The 13,048-nt window shown below is 35.4% G+C and overlaps 1 protein-coding gene across 1 annotated transcript in view; it reads left to right on the top strand.

Annotated features, from left to right (window-relative positions):
• Adgrl3 (adhesion G protein-coupled receptor L3) overlaps positions 1-13,048 on the top strand; it is a 736,167-nt gene that overhangs the window by 645,603 nt on the left and 77,516 nt on the right. The window contains exon 18 of the mRNA XM_055629463.1: positions 12,816-13,025. Coding sequence (XP_055485438.1) covers positions 12,816-13,025 — 210 coding nt within the window. The remainder of the gene's footprint in view (positions 1-12,815; positions 13,026-13,048) is intronic.

The raw sequence follows: 13,048 nt of genomic DNA, 5'->3' as shown, positions 1-13,048 counted from the left end.
TAATGTTACCATTTTCTTGCCTATATTTTCAGAAATCTCTACAGTCATTCAAATTTAAAGACCCTGTATTTGGCATATTATCAGTACTTAATAGGTTATCTCTATTTTCAGGTGTTTTCAAAATACTTTATACATAACTTCTACTACATAGCCTTAGATCTTTTCATGACTGTCTTTTGGGGGCTGAGGATCCTTCTGTTGTCTTTTTTGGCAGTCTGTTTTCTTGTACACATATAAAGCAATCTTTGACTAAATGTGAAAGCCATACTAGCTGCTGTATCATCTGGGGATGAGCCTGAAGACTTCCTGTTTGATTTTTGTCTTCATGTCTGTTTTTAGGATGGCTTGTTAGATTAATAACACTAGTGTTATGAGGAACTTTCTTTTGATTAGGGACCAAAAGTTATCAACTGCTGCTCATAATTTTCTTTCATTAGTCAATTACAGCTGCATCTAAACAGTCTCTCATCTACTTGTGACTTGCACAAATTGCTACCCCACACCCCAAGTTGGCAACACAGCTGCAGCTGGTTAACTGCTCTTGAATCTCTCTGCTTCTGTTGTCTACAGAAATATTTCATTGTCTCTTGTTAAGACACAAAAATAATCGTTATACAAACTTAGAGAATATAATTTTATATACAGAACAGAAATAGCATTTCTAGTATATTAAGACTTCTCCACTAAGCTTAAAAATGAAAAAAATAAAAAAAATCAAGTTGAATGTAGAATCATGATTAGTAGAGGTTGGAAAGGATGTAAACTAAATCCAATATGTTTCTAGCTAATTTAATTAACATTTATGCTCTGCTTTTGTACAAAAACATAACAAATGCCCTAGAATAGATTATGATAATTTATGTTTCTGGTTACTTTCTTTACCCAGTTTTTATTTTTTTAAGATTTATCAATAAAATAGTTTGTATGCTTTCCTACCAGTCAAACTTGACATTTATTTTTAGGGGAGGGGCATAGGGGGAATAAAGGGTGAAGAGGGAGAGAGGGTGAGATTGGGAGGAGATGAGGGAGGAGGCCACAGTCCAGATACAAATTGAATAAATTGTAATAAATGATAATAATAAAAATAAGAAAAATAAAAATTATGTTCTTTAATTAGATTATTGTGTATTTTTCATAAGTTTATGGTATTGCATCACCCCAATTCTAATGTCTGTCTCCATGCCATAGCCTAAAAACAAAAAGACAAAAAACAACCACTGTGTATTTCACTCTTTTTTTTTAGCCTGATATTGTCTTTATACCCTTTTTCCAATAACAAGTAATATATACAAAGTAACGAGTTTTTTATTATATTAAAATCAAGTGAATTTTTTAAACTTTTATTAATTACACTTTATTCACTTTGTATCCCCCCATAAACTCCTCCCTCCTCCCCTCCTGGGAAGCGGGACTGCCTCTGACATGATCTGTTTGGCCTACTCTTTGATCACCTCCCCCTGAGGGGGGAGCAGCCTTACCAGGCCACAGAAGATAACAATGCAGCCACTCCTGGTGAGATCTGATAGACTAAGATCAGAAGGAAGGAGAGGAGGACCTCCCCTATCAGTGGACTTGGGGAGGGGCATGCATGGAAAAGGGGGAGGGAAGTTATTTCACTCGTATTTAGCAATAATCCATTTAAAGCAATCACAACCTAGAAGCTTTTATTCATGTCTATATTTTAAAATTATACCTTATTTTATTATTACATTGTGTCATTGTGTATGGGCATGGGGCTATACAGGCCACCACCCAGCACTAGGTTTGCTCCTTCCCCATTCAGGTTATGGGGATGGAACTCAGGTCATCATGCTTGCAAGCAGCAGCTTAACCATATCACCTGCCTGAATTTTTAAGTCCTGTGCGGTAGCATCTGTGTGGTAAGCATTAGAAATGGACAGTTTTTCTGAGGTGCAAGGGAACGTGAGGTAATTTTATACTGTAAAGCTCTGCTGACACATGAGACTCCGTATTTTCTAAAAGGACTATTTTTCTTCTTTAGAGTGCATATAGGAAAGTTACTTTATTACCTTAGTAAGTGTGTTGCATTAGAGGAAAAAAGCATATTTAGTGCGTAGTTCTCAATGTTGCACACTCGTATTTACCAAATTATTTTCCTCACTTAAAGATCGAACTATAGGGTGGCAAGATGGAGGTGGATGTAGAGACTGAAAATCATACTTTGTATGTGGTAATTAAGTATACTTATTTAAATCAAAATACCAGATAACTTACAAGTTTAACGTTTATTAAATATAAAAAGTTTCATGAAGAAAGTTTCAAAATGTGAAATTTTAGATTTCAGCTATGATAGTAACTATGTCCTAAGAAATCTGCACTTTTAGAACAAAGAATTATGCTTGATTTTTCTTATTGAACGTAATTTTGTACTGTTTCCTTTTTAGCTTTGTTACATTTGTACATTGCTGTTTTGTGAGGACTCTCTGTCTTACCTATATATCAGATTAGTTAAGGACAAGGTGTTTAAGAAACATTGTTCTGTACCCTTCTGCCTTAGCAGAGGGGAGCCAATATCTGAGGAAATATCCTGTGGAGGCAGTGAAGAAAAGATGCAGTTTATTGGCATCCATGGAGCATGCAGAAGCTGCATCTTTCTGAAATAATTGTCTTTAGAGATGGTTGTCCAGGGCTCTTTTTTATGTAACTCCAGACTCATTCTCATGTTTAGGATTAGGAGGAAAAAAAACATTAAAATTTAATTTTTTAATTATTTTTACTCTAACATTTTATAGGCCTTTTATATAAATGTTCATAAATAGTCAACCATTTTTCCTATTTAAATTTAAAATTTGTCACATATCTACCATTTTATATATGCATGCTTATTTTTGCTCTGTTAGTAGGTTTTTGCAAGAAATTGGCCTACATTGTAATACTCCATTCCTAAATCCTTTGGTAAATATGTTCATTTTTTTTTTCTGCCAAAAAAATACTTATGTTAGAGCAATTATATTATCTACTGTATGATTCATGTATAAAATCTCCCCATTCTTCCGGTAGAACTTTTGGGTTTTGCTCTGGTTTTCCTAAGGAGGAACTGCTCAAGAATCACACTTCACCTTAATCTGCTCTGGCTCTTTAGTTTACTTTAGTCTTCATCCTCTTTTTTGTTTGTTTGTTTGTTTGTTTTCATGCCTAAGAGAATCACTTGATAGAGTCTAGGTACTGGCTTTGGTTGATTGATTCAAAGCTGAAATTGCTCAAGATCCTGACTCATGGCAAGACTTCAATGTAGTAGATACTAAAGCACAGTAGACAGTTGTAGGTCCAGATGGTTTCCCCTTCATATTACTATGTTTAATCACTTGATCGAAGTTATGGTGTACGAGACTATTGAATTCATACAGTGTATGAGAATATTGAACTTTTTTTGTAATTAAGAGGAATATATGGAAATGTATTTGAAAACGTTCTTTGTCACTTCCTTTGAAGATGAATTTCTTTCTTTTATTTGCTCTTCAAATACCTGATCTCAGTGACAAAAAAAAAAAAAAAAAAAGCTTCGAGTCTGTATCATAATTTGGATAAGTAATCATTAAAATCAGCATTCTGTAAGAAACATTTTAAAGCAGCGATAGAAGGTGCTATGTGAATGTAAGAGGGAGGCTCAGCCAGTTGCTGTTGATGCCTTCCAAAAAGGATAATGATTTCCAAGGATCTTTGTTTAACCAGACTGAGACTGATGGTGTATTAGTAATGTGAGATAAAGTTGTATTATTTTTGGAATGTTTTTGCTCCAGTAAATTTTATATATATACATATATATGTATATATTATATGTAACAACTACATAATATATAGTTTTTTTTTATTAATAACACACATCCCTGGATTACAAAAAAAATTAATTAGATATGATTGTGCTCTTATACACAGGGAGTATGAGTGTAGACCCTCACGCAACAACTTTCAGTCTTTTATCATATTGCATTCACAAGCTTAGCTTAAGTAGCTGCTAGTGGTGCCCTTACAATTCTATTGAGAACCATTTTATTAAAAAAAATTAAAAAGTAATTAACCATGGATATTCCAGTAGGTAGCGGGCTCCAACTACCAGAAGTGTCCACAGTATGATTCTGATTACAGTAAGAAGGAAACATAGGCTTTCTCTAGTTTAGACTTTGCTTTAATTATTCCATTGCCTTTACAGTTAGTTTTTTTTTTTAATTTATAATCCAAGAAAATAGGAATAGGAAGGAAAGTTAAGAAGGTATATTGTCAAGATTCTTGGTCTTTAGGTAAATGACTCTTGTCATCTGAGACAAGTCATCCTGAGCATTCTTCTTCACATTATCAACTGATTCGGTGATGCTAATAAAATTTTCTTCTAAAACTCCCTTAGGAAAGTTTTTAATCTATCAAGTAACAAAATATACAAAGACTTTGTTGACATTAATAGTTATGTTTTCTGAAAATATCAGTTTTTATTTGCTATTCACCAATTCCTTTTCATTCTAATCACCATAAGTTTTTGTGTTGCTGAAAATTATATTAGACTCTTGAGGGCTTCTATACCCAGACAGATCCCAACTAATCTTGGATCTATGAGAACTTTAAAGCACGGTAACTGGGTAGATAGATATCAACCCTCTAAGATACTTTGCCATTTCGCTACTCTACACCCAAGTTCCTTGACATAGATCTTCCTATCTGGGCTGCTTCTGTTCCATCTGGCCAAGCATCAGGGCTCCTTCCTGTTGGCCTACTGCTCCAGGTTCCTTCTCCTAGTCTTGGGGTCCCTGTCCCTGTCAGACCCCAAGACTAGGAACCTAATCTCGGCCTACCTCTCTTCTGCTCAGTCACAGGCTTAAGTTATTAACCAATTAACTTTAAATTAAATAGAGAAAGGTTTACACAATAAAGACTGGGTGGGTGAAGTGAGGATGTGTTTGCCTGGGCAACAGCTAGATCTGAGGGGCCAGTAATTTGCATTAGAATATATGCAAATTATATGCAAAGAATATATGCAATTAGACCAACCCCCAACATTTTTTATTCTGGAAGGGGTTACTTATCAAGGCTTAGGTACTTAACTGATTTTCTAAGTAAACAGATTTCCAGCTCTGTTCAGGTAGCTTTTTCAGGAAGAGAAGTTTAGACCAGAAGTTTGATTTGGCTTGAAAAGAAAAGATTTTTTTTTTTTTTCACAATGAAATTATCAAAGTATATACTTGAGGCAAGATGTAATCACAACTGGCAATAGCTTTCAAACTCACCAAAATATCGGGTACATGAACACTGTGAATCCTTTTAAAGTCAGCACCATGAAATTTAAGTGTAGTTATAAATCAATACTTAGAATAAGTAAACTTTTTTAAATACTTCTCTGTTGCCCATCCTATTTTTAGTAGGAACTAGTTGAAGTGTTTTCTAACTGCACTCAATTTGTTCCAGATCACAGAAGGCTGCTTGATTTAGCATGGAGACCACTCACTGATGAATTTCTTGCTTCTTCTGACCTGTTTCATTCTGCTGTGTCTAGAAAATACAAGATAAAATTAGAGCATTGCTGGACTCTAGAGGATTGGACAAGCTTCTCCAGAATGGTTGCTTATATAGCTTTCTAACACAGATACTTAAGACACCTTGAGTAAATTAGCTTTTAAAAGCATTTGAACAAAACAGCTCTGCATTAAGCCACTTTGTCTAGCCTGTGCCATATGGATTGAGGCATTGTCAGTTTATTCTGCGTAACATTAAAGTGTGAGTGTTGTCATGTCTTTGCTGCCTGGAAAATCCATGGAACCTTAAAGATTATTATTATTGTTATTATTTTTAATGACTGCTATCTCACTTATTGCCTCTAAGCTTTGGGGATAATTGTCCTAAAAATTAGTATCTAGAAGACCCTATTATGCATAAAATATGATGAGCTTATTTATGAGAATAGGAAAAAAGGAAGCCTGGCAATTATTATTTTTCTTTTTATCTGAAGTTGCTAAAGCTAAAGAAACCAGATAAATAATGTGTGTGTGCACATCCTTATATTTATGTTGTTTCAATCCATACCTGACACGTGGCATCCATGCAAAAAATATTCTTATAGGGCATTTACCGATATTTGATGGATAGTATTTTGGACGTTCTTAGGCTTCTACCACCTAAACTGAAAACTTACTAATTTTTCATTCTTAGTTCAGTTTGTTTTCAATTTAAATATTTTCTTCTCTTTGATAATGTTCATGAGCACAAAGTAATTGGCTCTGTTAGTCACATAATGATAGTAATAATTAGTCTTTTTTTGTGTGTGTGTGTTGGCTAGTGGCTCCAGGTAGCATGAGGCTACGCAGGTGTGTGGCTAATATACCCGGTGCATTCCACTAAAGAAAACTGATGTTCCCCAGGAGTTACCACTCACAAATGGCTTTTTGTATTGGGACGGAACTTTATGTTCCTTTCCCCTTTTCCGCAGTGAAATCATGTTTGTATGTTTTGGGTGCTTGTTTTGTTTTTGATAGGAAAAGAACATGAAGTTAATTAGATTGGGTGAGGGGAGAGGTTATGGGGGAGTTTGGGATGATAAATATGACTAAAACTGAAAGTCTGAAAGTCTAAAAACCTCTATGGTTTCAACACTGCCATGCACACTGAATAGCAACGCACGTTAAACCGCTATTAGGGGTAATATTTTTAAGGTTCCATTGATTTACGCAGTCTTGGGCATCACAGTCAAGCTTTGTGAAATTCGTTTCCGTAAGGGCATTGATTCTCTAACATTCTGCCCCAACTCAGTGCCATGTCCATTTTGTGTGTTATACTTTATGCTCAGCCTTTGATGTTCTTCTTTGTGGGGGTTTCCTTATGTCCTTCCATTCACCTTTAAAGTACCGCGTGCTCATTCTTCTTTTACAATATGGTCATGTGAGCTTTGGTAATTTGATCACTCATTTTCATAATGCAGCTGTTGGGAAAAAAAAAAAAACCTTTCCTAATATTCACAAAAGGAAACTAAAACAGTACAATTTTGAGAGAAAACTCAGCAACTGATTCTCAGGTAAAGGAAAGGAGAAGGTTAGAATCACCCCATACCACATTGATCCTCTAATATCCCTCACCCAGGATGATGCAGATGGCATGACCTAGTATATGAACTTTGTCCAGGATCACCTGCACCAATTTTCAGAGGAAAACCAACCTGAGCCTCTACAAAAGAAAAAAAAAAAAAAACATTGCCAATGTTTCATCCATGAAGCTCTAAAATGAGCCTGATCTTCTGGGCTGTTACAATGATTTTGTACTTTGTAATCTTCTGCCCTCTTCCAAAATCTGAGGCTCTTCATGATCTGATGAAGAATTTATCAGGATGCAAAATGTAGTGGTAGAACTAGAGTAGTGCTGAGCAAAATTAGGAAGCTGCTCACTGCTATGAATCCTCTCCTGCACAGAGTAAGACAATCGTGAGAGAAATGACGTATCAACTTCTTTTTTTAAAAAATGAATTTTTTTTTCCTTTCTTCCTTTGATATGGTAGCTGTGAGTCTGGTTTGCTAAATATGGTGAACCTTCTTTTTTTCTAATATACAGTAAAATAATCTCAAATATAATAAAACATGGAGTTATCTTCCTTTTTAAAAAAATCAATTAATTATTTTATTCATTTTACATGCCAATCACAGCCCCTTCTTTGGTTTCCTTCTGGCCCTCTATCCTCCCTCTTCCTCCTATCTCCCGTCCTGTCCCTTATTTCTTAGAAAAGGGGAACCCCCCCAACAACAACCCATTCAAGCATATGAAGTTGTGTCAAGAGAATTTGCTGAGATTTTCTAAATCTGAAGGGCAGCTGGTCGTGTCTCTTTGGCCTCTGACTAACTAGTGTTTCGCTTTTAAGATGAAAGCTCGAAAATACTGATGATAATTTGTATTTGATAAAAATAGAAAGGTTTGGAGTGAATTTATTTGGTTAATTTGCTATAAAGAAGTAGGAGAGAATACCCTATTGCCCTTCTCACTAGATTACTCAACTGTGAGTTTCATCTTGTTCTACAGAAGAAACCATTGCTTCAGACTACTGAACCCGTTACCTCCCGTAAGCCTGTGAGGTGACCTTTGTGCTTGGTGACCTGTTTCCCAAGATGTAGAGAAACTCCAGGAACTTATTTAACAGTCTCCAAACCACATTTATCAGAACATAGACTTTTTTGAATTCTGTGAGCTTCAGTGACGCCAACATTTGTCACCCATGTTTTATTTCATGGCACAGACATTTAAAACACATGTTCTTGTTTATGGGAGGAAAATGACATTTTAGCAGTATTGCAAATATTTGAGGACAAAATAGTTTTAAAAGAGTTTTATAATACTAAAATGCAATTGCATGCATAATAGTAAAATGATTTCTTAATACTTACTGTCCTACACTTCGTAGTTATAATAAAATGAGCCAGGAACTACAATTCTCAAAGATGTTTCTTTAAAAAAGAAATTGGAGAGAATCAAAACTAATTAATTCAGTGTCTAATTCATCTGGGAACAGTTGTATAGTCCCAGTGAAGAGTATTTTAAAAATCTATAGACTGTGGCGTGAACTGGCTTTTTAAATAATGCTGGTAAGAATGTCTTGGATGTTACTGCACTCCAGACTGAATTATTTTTTAAAACAATGAGGCAAAGGTCTCATTCCCCTGCTTCATAAATACGAGTTGACGTTCTTTGGATGTTTGCATGTGTTGACATATTTGCGGTTTACATGGTCAGTCAGAGTGCCGTACACAAGGCAATGCCCGAGCTATCTTTCTTCCTTACATCATTCTCCCTGAGCTTTCTTTAGTAACATGTAGAAACAGATTGGGTGAGAGCAAATTAAAAGAAAAAAATCAGAAATTTTCTGTTGCTCTTAGAAAAATAAATACCTGTCACTTCACACATTAATAGAACCTTCAGAGAAAGGGGAAAAATTATGTTTGTGTAAATATTTCTAACATGTGAAAAAAGAATCATTGAAGTTCCTGAAACTATATCTTGTCTACTATCTATCACACTCTTCTGAGATTGTCTCCCCATCTTCTCGTAGGAAGATGATTTCCTTCACGTATTTTCTCTGACTTGTTTCTATGTTTTCTATAAGTCTGCTGAGCAGTCTTTGCAATAAAACACACTGAGTTATGATAGTGAAAGCAAGACTCCCATCTAAGTCTTTTTCTTCTTGCTTATTTTTGTATAAGGAAGGATCTATACATGAAATTGTGGGGTTTTTTTCCGTATTTTGTTCAAAAGTAATAAATAAATAAAAAATAGTTAGAAAAGGAATTCACATTTTAATGTGGAAATATACTACTTTCAAATATTTTGGGATGTATATTTCTTTTTCTTTTTGAGATTAGAATATAATTACAACATATCTCCATTTCCCTTTTTCTCTCCAACCTCTGATATTTCACATAACAGGCCAAAAGAGGTAGAACAAACTGAATAAGAGAGTAAGAAGTTGACTGCTCCTCCTCCTCCTCCTTTTCCACTTCATTGTATTTTATGTATTGATGTTTGCTTGTCTGTATGTCAGTGTACTCCATGAATGTCTAGTGCCCACAGAAGCCAGAATAGTGTGTCAGAGCCCCTGGAACTGAAGTTTCGCTATTTAACTCAGGCTGGCTTTTCATCTTGAAAATCCTCTGCTTCTAAGTCTTAGATATTTAGTCTCAGAAGAATGGGAATAAAATGGCTCGAAACCAAATATTTACAGAGCATTTTGTGTATCATATTATTTATGGCCACATATTGTAAGTTGGGATATGATGTTACAGGTTAGATGCCACCTTCATTCTCCAGGTACCCTAAGGATTTGAAATCTATGTTACAAATAACTCAGTACTCACAAGCTCCAATCCTCACAACTCTAAAGTTTATCACGTTGTAATATTAAATTATCTCTTTTATTTCAATGGTCACTCTTTTGAAGGGAATAATTTTAATTATACATATTATATACACACACACACACACACACACACACACACACACACATATATATATATATATATATATATATATATATATATATATATATATATGTATTGACCTTCTTTAAATTTTTATGACAAACTGTTAAAAAAAAGGTCTTATTTATGCTTACATCTTTTATAAGTATTTATTGTTTGCTTTCTCTTTTCTTTTTATCATACGGATAATATTTAAATTTTGAGCTGACTCACAAGGGTATTTTATCCTGGTATCATATACATATTGATGATGGCTGTTGATGTTCCATAGGTAGACAACACTAAGGGTGAGTTAGTCACCAGGCTTTATTGTTCTGTGTTTGAATCTTATGTACTTTTGCTGCTGACATTTTGAAATCTGGTATTCTTTTCTCAACAACTCTGCATGGGGCTTGTGAGGGGTCTACAGAGGCACCAAGTAAATACATTTCTAATAATACAACCACCCAGGCAAACAAAGGTGGGAGGTTTTCAGTTTCCGCCTCTATTTTTCTTTAGTGCTTTAGGTCTTTCGGATACATTTGAGAAGGTATTGTACCAGCCATTTTCCCATCACAGGAGACTACCGTGCTGAACACTGGGGCTTGATACTCCAGCAGTTTCTTTCCTTTGAGGAAAAGCTGAGAGCAAATAGCTCTCTGTTTAGGGAGCTAACTCACAAACTACAAAGTCATTTAACTATCAGAGATCCACGGCAATTTTAGTAATATCCTTAGGAGAACAAAGCAGCTAAAACAAAGCTTCGCCTAGTTTTCTTCATGATTTGTGCTTTTCTTGAGAAATAGAGCCGACTTATGCAGGAATATTTCAAAGCTATTTCACAGCCATTTCTAGGAAAGGACTTTATGAAATAACAAGCGTGTAACTGCATCTGGCAGGAGGAAAACGCTCTGATTCATATGATTCAGATTCTGGGATAATGACTTGCTTCTAGAAAGTTTCATATTCATGCTTATCACACGATCAAGTTGAAGAATAAAATGAAAGAGAAAGGATGGAAACTAATATTAATGTTCGTGATCTTGCTATTTTAATGTGGAAGGTATTGTGGGATTTTCATCATAAACATGTTTGTGAGAGGCTGGAGAGATGGCTCAGTGGTTAAGAACATATACAGCTCTTGCAGGGTTCAACTCCAACAGCTGTCTAATACTCCAGTTGCAGTGGGATGTGATGCCTCTGCCCTCATCTGGCATTGGTATTTATGTGGACTGGCAAAACTATGTGTGTGATCTTCACAGACAAAAATGGTATTGGCTTAAGTTCTGACTGATCTCTGGCTTCTCAGAATGTAGCGTGTACCTGTTCAACCCTAAGTCCATGATTTGTCCTTTATAATTTTCCATAAGTGATACACTGTTATATATAAGTGATGAGTGTGTGTGTGTGTGTGTGTGTGTATGTGTGTGTGTGATATCCATCTGCTTGCCTTATTGAAAAAAAGTTACATTTTTGAGAATTATCTTTAAGTCATTCTAATAATTTTCACATGTTAAAAATTACAGAAATTAAATTTAATTAAAATTAAAATTCCTTTACCAGTAGAAGTTGGGTTTTTATGTCTTTGTACAAATGCAAGAAATAAAAGTGGATTGGCCATGCACAGACTGTTCTTGACTTTGCCTCTCAGCTCAGGTTACTGTTCTGAGAAGTTACTATGAAGTCTAAAGCAATATGAATGTAAATACTGTGGTTATCCGCATTACTTGAGAGCTTTCCATTAAATATGTGGTGTATGAGTTGCTACTCCTCAGAATTAACTAAAGGCTTTTATTAAAATTAAAATTCATAAAGTTAATTTGAAAATCATCATGACTCAATTTTAGTACAAGGAGTTATAAGTTTCATATACATATAGACATCTGTTGATTCAAAAACCAGTTGAGGCACTAATTTTCTAAACACGTATCCTATAGTTTTGATTAGAATATTCTAGGACAGGAATTGTTGTTGTTTTTTTTTTTAAGCTTAAAAAAAATTAAAGCAATGATAGAGTAGCAGAAGCCATATGCCTTGTGTCAGACTAACAAGTCATTGCAATGAACATTTACAAACAAAGAAGTGTGGAGAAAAGGGTACACTGTGGTATACATGTGATACATTACAGCTTTCACAATGAGGTTTTCGTTTTTCTTTGGGAGGAGGTTGCAAGGGAGCTGGGTGGGAAGGAGTGTAGGAAGAGATGAGTGGGATTGGGGTGCATGTTATGAAATTCAAAAGAACCAATAAAAAGATTTTTAAAAATTAAAAATATGATTCCCTGAACCTTTGCTTGGATGTAGCCCATGGTAGCTAAGTATCCAAGTGGGTACCCTAGTAAGGGGAACAGGGACTATTTCTGACATGAACTCAATGGCTGACTCTTTGACTCCCCCCCTCCCCCCCATTGAGGGAGGAGCAGTCCTGCTAGACCACAGAGAAGGATTTTGCAGCCAAGCCTGAAGATACCTGATAAGCTAGGGTCAGATTAGGGAAGTAGGTCCTCCCCTGTCAGTGGACTTGGAAAGGGGTAGGGAGAAGATGAGGAAAGGAGGGTGGGATTGGGAGGGAATGAAGGAGTGGTATACAGCTGGGTTACAAAGTTAATAAACTGTAAATAATATTAAAAAAATAAAATTTTAATTAAAAAAAGTTAAAAATAAAAAAGCAATATAGGTTAAAAACCTACAGTTTTACCTTGAAGTCTTTGGCCATAGTCACATTGATCTTGTTCAGTTATTTATATCCTGGAAATATATATACTAAGAATGTAGCCATTGAATTGCCAAGTGTTTTACTTCTTAGCAAAAGCAGACAAAAATGTTTTAACTATGTAATAGAAAGCCCAAAGGCAACTTACAGTCTCTTCTGTGTCTCCAGCACAGTGATGCAGTCCATGACCTTCTTCTGGATGTGATCACGTGGGTTGGAATCTTGCTGTCTCTTGTTTGTCTCCTGATCTGCATCTTCACATTCTGCTTCTTCCGTGGGCTCCAGAGTGACCGTAACACCATTCACAAGAATCTCTGCATCAGCCTGTTTGTGGCAGAGCTGCTCTTCCTGATCGGAATCAACAGAACTGACCAACCAGTAAGCTTCCCATGTTGCCTTTA

The sequence above is a fragment of the Psammomys obesus genome, unplaced genomic scaffold, assembly GCF_907164565.1.
Source record: "Psammomys obesus unplaced genomic scaffold, mPsaObe1.curated_primary_1811, whole genome shotgun sequence".
Classification (NCBI taxonomy): Eukaryota; Metazoa; Chordata; class Mammalia; order Rodentia; family Muridae; genus Psammomys; species Psammomys obesus.
The sequence above is the reverse complement of the archived record's forward strand: the minus strand, read 5'-3'. Positions and strand labels throughout refer to the sequence as shown.